We start from the raw sequence: 15,910 nt of genomic DNA, 5'->3' as shown, positions 1-15,910 counted from the left end.
ACTATTCGGTTTTTTATTCAATGTACACATTTCTCTGCACATAAATCTCCTTTATTTATTTCACAAGCCTAGCTGCAGAGACTATTGCCTTATTTGCTTGAAAATTTTAGTTACAATGTTTGTTTGTTTTGAGAAACTCAGCAATATTATTTATATTTGTTAAGCTGCTATTTTTAAGGATTTCATATATGGGAATATTTTTGAAATTTTTTTAATTATGGGCTGCGTCAACAGACAATGTACTAAAATATGTTTTAGATCAAGGCAGGTGTTGCAAGTGGAGCAGGTTGGAGAGTCTTTTTTGTTGAGGAGGTGTTGGTGGGAAGCAGTAGTGTTTCTAAGTCGAAGTCTAGCGAAGTTGGTTACATCGGCGTAGATTTTAAGGGGTTTATATCCTTGTAGTGATGCTGATATAGGCTCCAGTCGTGACTATTTTTTGAAGAAGATATCTTTCCGGTATGCTTGAGGAGATCGGATTTGGTGAAAATATTGAAGGTAAGTACAGGTGCGTTTTTTGGCTGTCGGGATATTAGTTTCCGAGTATTCCAACATGGCCTGGAATCCACATTAGTTTAATGTTAATTTAATTTTTTGAGTTAATATCTAACTACTGATATGATTTGGGTGTTGTTGTTTGAGTTGTGAATTGCATTGATTACTGAGATGCTGTCGGAGCATATAATGCATTTTTCAAAAAGATTGGCTGCACCTTTAGTACCTTCTGCTGTAAAGACCGAGGCAAAATCTGGGAGAATACCAATGCTTATGGTAGATCCGTTTTCATCAGTCACCACATAAGATGTGGTGTCCGAAGTTTTAGAGCCATCGGTGAAGATAAATCTCCATCCATCAGATCTTAAGTCAGAGGCGATACATAAATAAAGTTGGCGATATGTGCTGTTGGCTGTTTTTAATTTTTTTATATTTTGTTAGATCCAATATCAGCGATTGACGATTGATGAACCATGGCGGGTAGCGTGGGGCAATTTTATATAATATTTTAAACCTGAACACTGTTTTGCAGTGCAAAGTCCAAGATTATAAAAAAAAACACAATAATTTTTAAAGTATTACCATTTAAGAGTATATTGTATATTTTCAAACTACAGTCACATAGTTTATGTTTTTTTTATTTTCTTTGTACAAAAAATAGATTCTCGATCCGAAAAGCCCAGAAAGTTCTCACATAAAAGGTCCTTGTAATTTTTAAAATAATATTACTATATTTTTGTTCTACTTGTTTTTTTTTTTGTTATATTACTCGAAGCAAAATATAAATTTTTCCAATGCAATTTTAATAAAAGTATGTATAAACAACGATTATTATTTTAAATAACTACAGTTTACATTATATACCTAATAATTGTTTTGTTCATTCAATTCTTATGTTTTTTTTTTGTTTTAACAAATGGGATTCATTATTTTCTTAAAGAATGTTGTATTTAATTTTTGAAATTGTTTTCTTTTTTTTTCCACAATTTTCTGTGTGAAGTTATTAAACAAACTCCGCAGTAAAATTGTGTGTTGAGTGTGAGTGAGTTTGTCGAGTTGACATCTTATCATTTATTAATTTTTGTTTGATTTAATTGTATTAAAGTGATAGAAGAATAATGATTGGAAAATATGTATGCATGTAAGTATCTGGATGTATATAATAATTTTAAAATGTGTAAAAATTAAGTTTTCTTTAAAAATTAAAAAACTTTCATTTATATTCTATTTCAGATATGATCGTTCCATTGTCTTAAACTTCTTCTTTACCGTTTTTTTTTTAAATTTTATTTCGAATGCAAACTTAATTTAATACAAAAAACTAAATAAACATAGTAGAACAACACTATAATAGCCTGAAATCCTGCAGCAAGGTTAACACTTCAACCTTTTCAACAAAACAAATAATGCCACTGACCCACATTGAATTTTCACTGTGAAAAACTATACCGAATTTTAACACGTTTGACTTTTTTCTTATCAAATTTATGTTTACATTTTCAAAAAATTGTGAAAAAAGTCACGTTAAACGACTGGTCATTTTTAGAACCCACTATATCTGTAGAAGTGTGTTTTTCTTTTATTTGTTTAGTTTAAATTTTTGGAAGCTAGTATTAATTAGGTTGGAATAGTTAGATGCGTATGCTAATCTTGTTGTGGGATTTCAGACTAAGAATAATCAATTGATTGAGATATACAGGTTTTTAAAATGTATCATAAATTTATATTAAATATTTGTCGACTCTCAAATTTAAACTTAATTTAAAAGTTAAAACTAACACACAAAATAAAACACATTCCTCCACATTTTTTTTTGTTGGAAAAAAGAGCAATCATATTGAACGATAACAAAATGAAATTAAAAAGAAATTATAAAGAGCTGAAGAAATCCGCTAGATTAACCGTAGTGGATGTGATAAACGAGGTCTATGCACTCTCAACGTCCCCTCCACCCTTCACGGCTGCTGCGTAACTAGGACCGGACATTGGCGGTGGGTTGGTTGGTTTAGTCTCTTCGACTACAGGTGGATTATCAACTTAAAACACAAAGGCGATTCGCTATATTTATTTTATACCATAACGATGAGACTAATTTTTACCTTTAACATCAACAGCGAAGCTCTCCACACTTCTAAGATCATGCTTCTTGATAAGTTGACACTCGCCACCCTCAATTGAAGGAATGGAATAAACATATAAGTAACCATCTTGGGAAGCCACCATGAGTCTACACAAATTAAATTGAACATTTAGAAAAGTACTCGGTATGTATTTCAAAAATCAAAATATAAAAGATATGCATACCTTAGTTGTTTTTGAATTGTAGCTATCGCACAAATTCTTCTTACACCAGCCTCAGGCAGTGTTATTGATGCAAATGCTCTACCCTGGCTAAAAACATTCGTAACCTGTGTTGGCAAGTAGCTGGTGACGGTTTTGCTTAAAAATCTGAAAAGCGTATAACTTAATAAATTATTGATAACAAGATCTTAAAACATAGATTTGGTTCAGGAAAAGGATTAGCAACTTTCTAGAGTTTCTCAACTTACCCCATCCAATCGTCACTTGATTGCTTACTTTCGTTCTCGGCTACACTTCGATCTAAACGGAATATATGAACAGTCTCAGTATTTGAGCTGGAAACTAAGTATTCAGAACAAGTACTGAATGATAGGGACGCAATGGACACGCAACGTTTGAGGCCACGACGCAATTCGAAAAGTTTGCTACCATCCAGAGACGAGAATACCCGAATCACAGTGCCACGTTCACTGGCCGTTGCAATTTCCGTGCCAGATGGACTAAATGCTATGGCTGCCAATGGCGTATCGTGAGCAGGAATCATGGTTTTGGCATGTAAGTTGATGGCATCGAATATTTGCACTTCACCTGAAGTCACACTTCCCGGGTAAGCAAGATAACAGTGATCCGATGATGAGGAGAGTGCACATAGTCCGGTTGTATTGGATGGGGTATCGCGAATTGTGTGAACAACTTTCATATCTTGAATATTGTGAATATAGAGACTTTCTTCTAAGCAAACAACGAGTCGTTCACGGTTGAGTTTTACTGCCAGAATGGTGTTCGAGTATGAATAATTGCAGATTTCGCTTTGTTTCTTGAAATGGCATACCTTAAGGAGATAATTTTTGTTTACTTCATTAATAATTGTTGATTTTTTATTTATTTATAAGAACCTTAAGCTTTCGGGGTGCTTTTAGTGATACAATGGCAACTAAAGAGCTTTCGAAAAGACGCTCAATAAGAAAAATTTCTTCCGACTGACAGCTGTAGATTTTGTCCAAAGTTGAATCGATGCTGCCAAAGCTATAGAGACTATATCCGGATTTTGTAGCTACTGCCAGGGATCTAAAAAAACAATTAGATAAATATGTTTTGTTAAACTGTGCAGAATGACAGATTTGTGTATGACCTTAGATGAGATGAGTTATGAGTTGGACCCTGTGTAAAGTTTTGAAAAACGCTAAATGTTATACTTTTATGGTTTTAAAAAAATACCCTTACTAGGAAAATTTGTGTGCTGGTTTTAGCTAATTGCTCAAACTTAAAGATACTCGTTTTAAACATTATTTTAAATAAATTTGAAGAGAAAACCTTGCTTAGACGAAGTTATGATAACAAACAAATACTTTTAAACAGTTTTTCGTTCTTCTATTAAAAACTTTTTTTGGCAATAATGTTTCTACCTTAAAGCTTTATGCAGGACAAGTAATGAACTTTTTTTAAAAAGTATATGAGATATTCAACATACGGAATACTGTAGATAATTCTGAAAGAAGGAAAACTGCATCATAAATGCACATAGTCTCAAAAAGACTAATATAAGGTTTTGTTTAAATTTTATAAGCTTGTATTTAAAAAAATCTGCTCTGATATCTTCATTTGAAAGTAGGGACAAAAGTTTTAAAGCAGTTAGTAATTACAAAACATTGTTAAGCAGTGCAATTTGGGTGAATACTCCATTCCGACCAAAGAACATCGTCAGTATACTATTTCCCTTATAAAAAATATTGTGGAACAGATTTTAATATTCTATCACTCTTTAGGAATGATGTTCTGATTTTTGTTTGTTTGAATACACCTAACTCACCGTACTCAAATGGGGTAATTTATCAATACAATTCATTGATTATCAAAAAAATAAGTTGGAATTCCTTTCCAAAGGATTGCAGTCTTATTCTGGTCGAAGCTGAGCACTTTTATATAAAGCCTCACAGTTTTTTTTTCTTATTGGTCTCCACCACTTTAGCAATAGACGGTGTGATGAATGCCTACATATGAGACGTTGTTTTTAAAAATGGTATAAGTTCACTTTTACACATTTCGAGATATACATACAGTCGTGGTCATACAATTAAGCCATCAATAAATAGCAAAAGATTTTGTTAAAAATGAAGAAACTTAACACAATGATAAATCAATTTATTTATGCAAAATATACATTTAGTAACTAGAAGTTGGACTGTCATGCAAGGGTTCTTGGGTTCAATACTTGCCTGTGCCACCTTAATTTAAAAAAAAATAATTTGCGCGGGTACTGCCTCTTGCGAGGAATTGACAAATCCTTCAAGAGTAAATCTTATCATGAAAAAGTGCTTTCTCTTTACTCGCACACAGGAATAGTTGAGAATTGTAAGTCACTAGGCCCTGGTTCACAACGGACTGTTGCGCCACCCAATTTATGCATATGACATCATATTTAAAAAAAAAATCTTTGAATAACTTATTACAGTAATGATACGTTGTTTTAATCGATTTTGGAAGTGCACATGTAATTAAGCCATTTGCAATGAAGTACGTTTATAAATAACTAACCCTATTGAGGGCAACGTTTTTACCTTCTGTGCAACTAGTATTTAGTTGAATATCCTTAATGTTTGATTACTTCTGCTCATCTTTTTTGCATTGTACCCACAAGCAGTGAACACTGGGAAGAGGTTACTTTTGACCAATCTTCTTTAACAATGTTCTAAAGAGAAGCAGTATTCGTAGGTTTTCTAGCCGCAACTGCTTTTTTTTCATACCCCACAGATTTTCTATGTCAGCATAATCTCTATTTAAATGACTGTTTCCTGTCATATTTCCATGATATATATTTCCTGATGATGTAAAACATTCTCAAACCATCAAGGAAAACTCTCCATGTTTTACAGTTTTTTTTTGTGTATTTCGGACTCCTCACATACTGTCTTCTGTCACTGCCAAAAACGTTGAACTTGGATTCGTCGCTCTAAACGACCCAATTCCAAAAATTTGGACTTTTATAAAGGTGTTCTTTAGCAAACCTCATTCTTCGAGCAATATATTTTTTTTTGCAGGTTAGGCTTATGTCTAGCGATTCGTCAATTCAAATTTTTTTCTCGAAGTGGCCTTTGTATGGTTCTTGTTGATAATTGTACATCATAGTTCTCCTCCATTTGGGCTCTTAATTGAACGGTTATTAAAAATGGATCCACTTTAGATAGCCCGACTAATGTTCTGTCCTCAGTCGGAGTCGTTTGTCGTGGCTTTTTTCGAGGTGGGTTTTCAAAGTTTTGGTGTTTTTTAAAATATTGAACTGCTTTCCCAACTTCACCTCTAGCAAAACCTAGTGATTTGCTTGCACTTTTTGAAGCATTTTACAATATAATTTTTCTTTCACATGGAGTAGAGGTTTTTTTTCCCATAACTGTTATCAATTAAATATTTAAATTTTTAATAATACATTTCCTTAATAATAAACAGTTTTAATAAATGTTGATAAAATATCTACATGGAATAATATAAAAGTACCCATTTCAAATGTAATGGATTAATTATGTGACCACCTGCACTGCGACTTAACAACTAACAAAGCACTTTGTTTAAAAGCAAAACATCTTTGAACCTTAGGTGACATACGGTTTTCATATTAAGATAATGTAAGTTGGTAACCGTTAAAAAAAAGAAACAAAGAGATACAGGAAAGCTTTATTGAAGAGAATAGGGTAAATTCGTTTTGTGGGTTAATTGTATGGACACGACTGTAAGTGTTTAATAGTTAAAGTGAATGTAACAGAATTCAGACATAACATCATGTATTTTAAATTATTAAAAAGTGACGTTTTTAAATGCAATGCAATTAACTGTAAATCTTAAAGTTTAACATTTTTTTATAAAATATAAACCGAAATATTGGAATTATACAATGTGTTTGTTAATAACCCTTATAAGCAAGCCATAAGGAAATTGTCTGTATTTAACTCAGTTACAGGCTATATAGGTGATAAAAGAATCACAATTTAAAGTTCAACATTTTTTCGCAGGCCTTAAACAGGCCTTTGTATACTAAAGCACACGAGTGTTGTATATGACCTATCAATTTTAGATTCACGAATCTTATTTAAATTATGAATTTAAATTTTTTTTGAAAAGTAGCCTTATATTGTTACTATACAAACTGTTGGTTCCCAATTTTCAAGAATTGAACCTTATACCTTTCATTGGGACACCTTTTGTTTTTGTATGCTGTTCTATAATGTCAAAATGAGGCTTACTATAGAAAAGTTCGAGAAGTAAAATCGACATTTCTCTCGTTACATAACGCGTTAAAAAAAAAAAACAATTATGAAAAATGAGGGACTATTTTGTTAAAAAAATATAATACTTGGGTAAAGGAGATACTTGGCTTACGGAACTTTCATGGCAAATTACCAATTGAATCAAGAATATATGAAAAAAAATCGGGCCATCATCAAATAAATGAAAATAGAATGCAAGTATTTGTATTTTATCATGTTTTTAACTTTCATTAGGCTTTTAATAATGTGTGCTACCACCAGCCTACATAATAACTTTAAAAAATCTATCTTTTAAGGATTTATAAAGAGATTACAAGTAGACCAGAGAAATCTCAGTCCAGGCCAATTATATACCATGAATTGGCGCTTCCTTGTCATCGTATTGCTTACCTCCCTCATGTAGCTTACTTGTAAGCTAGCCTCACACCTTTTTAATAATGTTAAGGTCCGAGGAATATTGTGGCCAAGGCAGCAAGTGGAAGTTTTGGTTCGTAATAAGGGATTTTACATCTCGGTCGAAAAAACTCGCTAATATTAGGGAATACTGATTCCAGAAAGGCTTTGTATTTTTTCCTAGTCGCTTGATATCTTGGGCTTCCTAGTCTATAGCGCCACACAATAAAATTTGAGCAACAGGCAATAACGCCTCTTGGCCTTAAAATTAGCTTTCTACCTAGTTAAAGTTGAATTTGACGCTATTCTAAGAATACTTCGAGTTTCGCGAAGTCTTAAGGCAGAGGAAATGTTTTTTTTAATAATTTTTCGAGTAAGACGCTGGTTTTTTAAATCATTGCTGAAAAATTCATTACTTCGATTTTTTCGGACTATAGCAAAGCATTAAATACTTCTAGAGCAAAAAACATTTATTCTTTACCTCTCCTACACTGCCAAACCTTTTATGTTGCCCATTTCTATTAACACTCAATCAAGAACAATTAATTTATAAATTGTACCGTTTTTCCCAAAAAAAAAATGTAGGTATGCACTTCACAAAATAACGTTGATTTATTCACTGCATCTAATCTAATGACCCGATTTATTTTCGCATATTCTTGACTCAATTAACAATTTGCCATGAAAGTTCCGTAAGCTTTATATCTCGTTTACCCAAGTTTTATATTTTGTTAACAAAACAGTTTGTATGTATGTATGTTTGATTACAAATGATATAAATTTACATTAATTTTTGTTACATATTATATGGAATGGAATAAGAGAGCTTAGCATCAAATAAATAATTTAACAATTTTTTGAATAAACTTAATAATATAATTATGTATATGAATGTTTCTAGTAATATAATTTACATTTATAATGATACATCGCGCTGAGTTTTTATATGCGCTATAATTTTTCGTTTGAAAACGTTTAAATTTAATTCAGTCTTTACTTCACTTGGTAGATCATTGAAAGCTTGAAGTCCTTTGTAAAAAAAATACTGTTCTAACTCGCAGTTGTTCTTGCCATAGGTAGTCTAAAATCTTGATTGTTTCTTAAATTAAAGGGTTGCACATTGCCAACATAGTTTAAAAAATGTGACAAATAAATCGGCATGAGATTGTTTTTATTTTGACAATAAATACCAAAACATTCAAAAGGATCCTTTCTCTAAGATTTAACCACATCAACACATCCAACATATGACATATTTTTTTTTTTTTTTTTTGGGTGGCGCAACAGTCCGTTTGAGAACTAGGTCCTAGTGACTTACAACTCTCAACCATTCCTGTGCGCGAGTAATGTTGTCAGGAATGGAGGGGACCTACAGTTTGTATGCCGAATCCGAACGGCTAATTTGAGAAAGCACTTTTTCATGACAAAAGTTACTCTTGGAGAATTTGTCAATTCCTCGCAAGAGGCAGTACCCGTTAAAAGACTTTAGATGGCATAGGCAGGGTTCGAACCTGGCCTCTGGCATGACAGTTCAACGCACTAACCATCATGCCACGGGTGCTACTACATATGACATATAGGTGTATAAATATTGCACTTTAACATAATTCTCATGGCTTTGTTTTGAAGTTTTTGGAGTCTATTTAACATACTTTGATTCGACAAAAAAGGACAGATGAACAATATTCAAAATGTGGTTTTATAATTACGTTAAATATTTGTATTGCACTTAATGTTGATATGTTTTTACGAATTCGTTTAAGTAGATTTATTTTTTTAACAATTTTTTTTTCAATATAGTCAATATGTTTATTAAATGTCAACTTATTATCTATGACAATACCAAAATATTTTATATCTGTTACCATTTCAAGATTTTGACCATCAACTTTTATATTTACAGCAGAATCTCCTCTTAAATTATTACTTAAAATCATAATTTTGGTTTAAACAACATTAATCTTTAATCTATTTGCTCTGAGCCAAAAACTAAGACTATCTAAATCGAATTGCATTTTCATTACATCATCTTCTAAGTCGTCACATTTTAAAAACAATAAACCATCATCTGCAAATAATGCAAATTCACTATTTCTTAAAACTTTTTTAATATCATTTATATAGATGTTAAATAAAAATGTTCCTAAAATAGAACCTTGGGGAACGCCAATATTGATTGCAGCTTCTTCTGATATTACATTGTTAACTTAAGTTTGTTGTTTACGATTTTACAGATACGAGTATAATGATTCAGCCTGAACTCTATACTGTTCCAATTTTTGGAATAATTGCTCTATCAACTGTCTCAAATGCTCGTTTTAAATCAAGAAAAACACCATATTATTTTAGTTTTTGTATCGAGTTGTTGTTTCTAATTTGCGATTACCATATTAAGTGCACTTTCACATGAATATTGTTTTCTGAACCCGAACTGGTTTTCAATTATCAACTTATTATTTTCGAAAAATGATTCTAGTTGAATATATGCAACTTTTTCGAGCACTTTTTCATAGAGAGGGAGGGCATTAATTGGTCTAAAGTCTTCGCATTTTTTTGAGTTCTTAACTTTCGGGATTGGAGTTATTAGAGACACTTTCCAAGAGTTCGGAAACTCACCATTACTAAAAGACCAGTTTATTATTTTCTCCAATGGAGGACCAATCCAATTGATCATGTCTTTAAAAATCTTAATATTTATATAATTAGGATCTCGTTTGTTTTTAATTTTATCAAACACTTTTTTCAAATCAGCCAATTGTATTTCAGAAAAAGTGAACTCTATCGGGTTTCTTGTAATATAATTTACGAATGGAGCATTAGGGATGGAGTCATTGATTTCCAAAATACTTATTAAACTTGTTAGCTATATTTGAATTGACACTACACATTACACCTTCAAACACAATTTCAGAGATTAGCTATTGTTTTTCTTTAAGAACAAATTGTTTTATATTTCTTCACATTGATTTTTGATCAGTTGAACTGATTATTTTATTTTTAATAAAGTTACTTTTTGCTTTGTTTATCTCGTACTTGTAATTATTTCTCAAATTTGTATAACTATACCAATCTCTCGAATTATTTGTAAAACGGGCCTTATTATAAGCGGCAATTTTTTGATGTTTCAAAATTCGTCCCTCTTATACCATAGTTGGTTTTTTTCTAATCCATCATGTAACGTGAGAAATATAAATTTTACTTCTCGAAATGCCTGCTCCTAACTTTATGACCGGCAGTGTACATATATCACTTAGAAATAAGAATGGTTTGCAGTTAATTTTGTAACGTAATCTTCATACCCCTATTTGATTAAGAAAAAAATCATGTTCTTTCGGTTTTTTTAAATAAAAATAATAACACTACTTAATCGACCATAAAAAGTTTATAACTTAGTTATATGTATATTATACATGTATGTTACTTATGCCACAACCATTACGAAAGAACATTACAAAAATGGTTATTGTAGCCACATCTTCCTAGATATACTGCAGTCTGTTAAACTAATCCATTGAGAAAAATCTCTCGCTTTGCCCTTATAGCATCAAGAGTAATATTAGCTCTTTCCGCATTTATAATTTATATTAACGTTTCACGCAGAATAAACTTCAAGAATGTAGGTATCTGCATTCATTCAATTCTACACATATATCTATTTTCTTGAACATATGGAACATTGGATAATAAATGTTGATAGTAATAAATATTGATTAAACAAATCTCATCTATTCTGATTTACATAAAACAATAAACATATCATTAAATTTTGCAAGTCAATGTATGTTTTATTATTTATGGATAGGGTCATGCTCATGGATATTATATTAAGTACTTACGTGATGTTCTGATTGAAATTGACAAAGAGTTCCCCAGAATCTATGTCCGGTCTGCCTAGGAGGCTCATGTTTTGGCTGTTGTTGTTTTTTTGTATTAAATTACTTCCGAGTCGAATTTCTACGTGTTGTGAAAATTAGATGCTTTATTTGAATGTTTATTGTTTTGTCAAGGTCAATGCTAGAAGTCGATGCTCTATGAATCCAAAACACAATAATTCAATTTGTTAAAACAGAACCCGATTCAGTGGTTGGTGATAAGTAAGAGCAATGAAACAAAAATTATAATAATAACAATAAAAAAAAAGACAATGTAAATCTCAAGATGCAAAAATCAAGAACAAAATTTACAGTAGAATCTCCCAATCACAACAATTAAAACAGAATAACAAAAGGTTCAATTATTGTTATGACAATTTTAAGATTGGGTGTTTCTTCTTTTCCTTCTCTCCTCTTTTAGATTTTTCTGTATTTATATTTTTTATACTTTTTTTATTTAAAATATTTGTTATTTTTTTAAATCGCAGTTAAGAGTAAAATTTGTTATTTGTTGACAAAATTTATGCTGATCTTGATTGGAATTCAAAGGAAAAGTTGATAAAAAGTGCGACGAATATCGAAAAAACAATGCAGTGTTTTTCGTATTATTTTTCCTACTTCTGCTTCTTTGATTTCCAAACACAAAGCACTTAGAAAATGTCAAAACAAATAGTTTTTTTTTTATATTATTTCTTTTTGTTCTTTGCACTACTTGCTATTCCTTTCGTGCAGCAATAATCTTTAGTATTTTGTATCTCTTTTTGTCTTCCTTGGTTCTTTTCTCTCGGATCACTTTTTTTACGTAAATATTTTTAAGAATAATTAAAATATCACAATTTGGAGTTGGGTTTTTCTTTTGATTTGAATTTTAGGGAAGATTTTGAAGTTTTAGGTTTGTTTTTAGTTAAGTTTTAAAAGAATTCAAAATATTAAAATAATTTATTTTAAAGTTTTCGATCAACTTGACTTGATTGCTAGCAAATTTTTTTGTTTGAGAAAAATATATTTTGACAATTTTTTATGAATGAAATCATTCAGTGAGGTATTGGGTTGTTGAATTATATGGAGACGTATGGGCTCATTCAGCTGGTGACTAATATAGACCAACTTTTTGACACTTTTTTTTAAATAATTCAGAGCTTAGGAGAAAAAGTTTTACCTATGTGCACAAAAACTCGTATGCGCATAAAATTCTTCGAAAACGTGTGAATTGCACAAAATTGATTACAGAAAAATTAATTCATTCATATATTTTCTTGAGGGTGGAATTGTAGCAAAAATTTCGTAAGATTGTTATAACAACTTTCATATTGAAAAAAAAAAATAGATTCGCATCATCGAAAAAACCTTAAAAATAATATTATTTTTAAAATTAATTAAACCGTTCAGAATATTTTTCAAGGGTCGAATCGACTAAGGTGATAATTGACTATCTAATTTTTTTGACAGTCGTTTTTTTGGTATTCCATATATAGTACATTGAGAAATTGCCAACAAAACGATCCGCAGTAGCCAGATTTTTGTATTTAAAAATTGTTACCACTGAAAGAAGATCTGTCAGAATAATAAAAAAAAAACAGAAATAGAAGAAAGTTTTGTGAAAACCAAATGTTAAAATTAACTTAGCAAATAAAAACTAACTAAAACTAATAAAATGGGCAATTTTCAAGAAGAAATGATAAGAAAATATCTGGAAATAGAGATTCTATAAAAAAAAAGTTCATTTAACAATTGCTTCAATGAGGGGGTTGTTCGTAGACTACTACATCAACATGTGGTGTTGAGTTAAAATTATTTTTATTTGAGTCGATTCCCATCGGAGATCGGAGTCGAGCCAAAATTTAATTAGAAAAACCTGTGTGAAGGAATTTAGTTTAACAGATAATGCATTATGGTCTGTTTATTTTATTTTAATTTACAACAACAAAAAATGGACATGGAGTAGGTAGAATATTCTTATATGGTGCTAAACTATTCAGTTCTTCATTGTTTAACACGAATCAAACTATCTCACTTGCACTTCACACATCGAAATACCATTTGCATTTTAGAATATGCTGTCATACCTAATATTTTTTAAATCTTCTTGTGCGGTGGAAACACCAAAAAGATTTATTTAATGTAAACTGAGATCAACCTATGGTGGAAACATAGCTTATTTATTATTTCTTAATTATTTTTTCTATTGTTTTCTCTTGAAAAAATAAGCCCAGTAAGTCCATTTTCATTAAACAATATCAACAGTAACAGATCCATTTTTTTTTCAATGGAAACACATACATAATTCCAAATGTAAAACTACTCAACGAACGCAGACATCGAGATACAAATACAATATCACATTTGAGAACAAAATCACATAAGATCCATTCGAAACTCTTATAAATGTCAAAAACGTATACATAGTAAGATTGTACTCTAACTTTTATCCGTGTTTTTCATACTATAGATATTGGTTTTGTTATTCATGTAAAATCCTACTATACTACGAATAGATTTTCCAACAAAACACGGGTATTAACTATGGCCTAGTTTTCCGTCTGGGTAAAATGATTCAACCTAATTCAATTCGATTGAACAACTTCAGATTAGAATTGTCACAATTCATTGTTGCTATAAAAGAATCATTGTTGAATAAAAGTATCTAATTGGGAGTGTTTTAATAACATTCTTACTTTTTTTGTGTAATTTCGAGTGCCGTTAGCTTTGTTGGTCATAAGAATTTTTTTTTATTTTTGTTTGCCTATTACCTTATTTAGATCAAATTCGATTATTTTTATGGTTATTTATCAACAATAACCTTAGCCGATCTCACCCTAGCTTTATTTTCAAAACAATTTTGCTCATAGATATGAGAAGTATTCATGCCTGAGGTGAGATAAATGTATGAAATGAATTATGAAGTCAAAAATGACATTTCTGACTTGAAATTGACATTTACATAAGCAAGTTTATAATTTCAAGAACTAAAGAATTCAATTGGTAAACGAAACACACATATTCTCAAATCTTCGAAATTACTCTTGTTAACATTTGGCGAAAATTATACTTTTCTGCAAAGTACAAACTATAGACATGCAAAGTTTTTTACCAATAATACTAAAAAAAAGATGAAATACAAATCGATTGTTTTTTAAGAATTTAAAGGGATTGTTTGGACTTTCCATTTTTGCAAAATTCTCTGTATTAGCTCAGCCTTAAAAATTACACCTGGGAAACCACATCAAAATAATCTAATTTAATTCTCTGAGCGCACTCATCATTACTCACCACAGAAACGTCAGATATCTGTCATTTTGGTTTTAATTTTTTGCAGTTTTGTACATTTGCTTTGTAAAAATATATTGTCGGCGTTTTTTCGCAAAATACCTGGTTTCAAATTTTATTTAAACTTGGAAAAATGTCCGATACAAATAAAAACGATGACACTTCTGAATCTGAAGATATCCCAACTACCAAATCTAACACAATAGATGTAACTCACTTAAGTCTTGCATCAGCTGCTGCCGCAGCTCCTCAAGAAGAACCTCCTAGAATCGATGAAGTTGTTCTAATCGATCCAGAATGTTTGGTTCTCGATCTGAATCATCATCGTATTGGAGTTCTTGAGAATTTCGAGCCCCTAACCAAAATCGAGAGTTTGTATTTAAGATGGAATTTAATAAAGAAAATCGAAAACCTCGGCACATTGACCACATTGACAGAACTCGAGTTTTACGACAATCAAATTACCAAAATCGAGAATCTCGAAACATTAACAAATCTGGAAATACTGGACATAAGTTTCAATCGTCTAACAAAGATTGAGAATCTTGAGGCCTTGGAAAACCTAAAAAAGTTGTTTCTGTGTGCCAATAAAATCAGTGTTATCGAGAATATTGGAATGCTGACGAATTTGACGATGCTAGAGTTGGGCGATAATAAACTGAGGCAAATCGAAGGTCTGGAGACCTTGGTAAATCTGCGTCAATTGTATCTGGGCAAGAATAAAATCAAGAAGATCGAGAACTTGGAGAAACTTGTCAATCTGGAGTGCTTGAGTTTGCAGGCAAATCGCATCCTAAAGATTGAAAATCTGGAAGCTTTAGTTAATTTAAATGAGTTGTACTTGTCTGAGAATGGAATTGAAGTAATTGAAAATCTAACAGAGAATAAACTCATTGAAACATTAGATCTGGCTAAGAATAGAATCAAACGCATAGAGAACATTGATGGATTAGCTGATTTGGATGAGTTATGGTTGAATGATAATCAAGTCGCAGAATGGAAGAACGTAGAGCAGCTAAAGAATAATAAGAAACTTGCTACGGTTTATCTAGAAAGGAATCCAGTTGCTAGCGATACTATGTATAGATTTAAGTTAAAAGATATTGTACCATGGTTGCAGAAGATCGATGCGACATTGTGTCGATAACGTTTTAACTTCTAATTTGTGTGTTTAATTTGGTATTGTTGCTTATTAAAGCAACCTCTATTTACTTTTTCAGTGTAATTCTAGAAATAAAATTGAATCCTAACAAAAATATACCTATTTGTCTTTTAATATTTATTACCCCTCCTAAGTTTAACGTTTTAAAAATCGCTACCCGAGAC

At 31.0% G+C, this 15,910-nt stretch overlaps 2 protein-coding genes across 8 annotated transcripts; one reads left to right on the top strand and one right to left on the bottom strand.

The window, feature by feature from the left end:
- Window positions 1-1,113: 1,113 nt before the first annotated feature.
- On the bottom strand, window positions 1,114-12,314 carry LOC129945799 (WD repeat domain phosphoinositide-interacting protein 2). 7 transcript variants are annotated; one of them, XM_056055720.1, is made up of 7 exons: window positions 11,630-12,314; window positions 11,282-11,474; window positions 3,690-3,861; window positions 3,042-3,625; window positions 2,797-2,955; window positions 2,592-2,719; window positions 1,114-2,528 (listed from the first exon to the last, which is right to left on the bottom strand). In XM_056055720.1, the coding sequence occupies exons 2-7, from the start codon at window positions 11,347-11,349 to the stop codon at window positions 2,419-2,421; spliced, it is 1,221 nt and encodes a 406-aa protein (XP_055911695.1). In that variant the 5' UTR covers window positions 11,350-11,474; window positions 11,630-12,314; the 3' UTR covers window positions 1,114-2,418. The 7 variants fall into 7 exon arrangements, with proteins under 7 accessions (XP_055911695.1, XP_055911697.1, XP_055911696.1 ...); XM_056055722.1 differs by having other exon boundaries at window positions 11,766-12,314; XM_056055721.1 differs by having other exon boundaries at window positions 11,936-12,314.
- Window positions 12,315-14,603: 2,289 nt separating this feature from the next.
- Window positions 14,604-15,844, top strand: LOC129945362 (protein phosphatase 1 regulatory subunit 7). Its single transcript, XM_056055052.1, has one exon. It carries the CDS (start codon window positions 14,718-14,720, stop codon window positions 15,729-15,731), a length of 1,014 nt encoding a protein of 337 aa, XP_055911027.1. The 5' UTR covers window positions 14,604-14,717; the 3' UTR covers window positions 15,732-15,844.
- The last annotated feature ends 66 nt before the right edge of the window (window positions 15,845-15,910 follow it).

The sequence above is a fragment of the Eupeodes corollae genome, chromosome 2 (assembly GCF_945859685.1).
Source record: "Eupeodes corollae chromosome 2, idEupCoro1.1, whole genome shotgun sequence".
NCBI classification, from domain to species: domain Eukaryota; kingdom Metazoa; phylum Arthropoda; class Insecta; order Diptera; family Syrphidae; genus Eupeodes; species Eupeodes corollae.
This window is presented reverse-complemented; position numbering and strand designations above follow the sequence as displayed.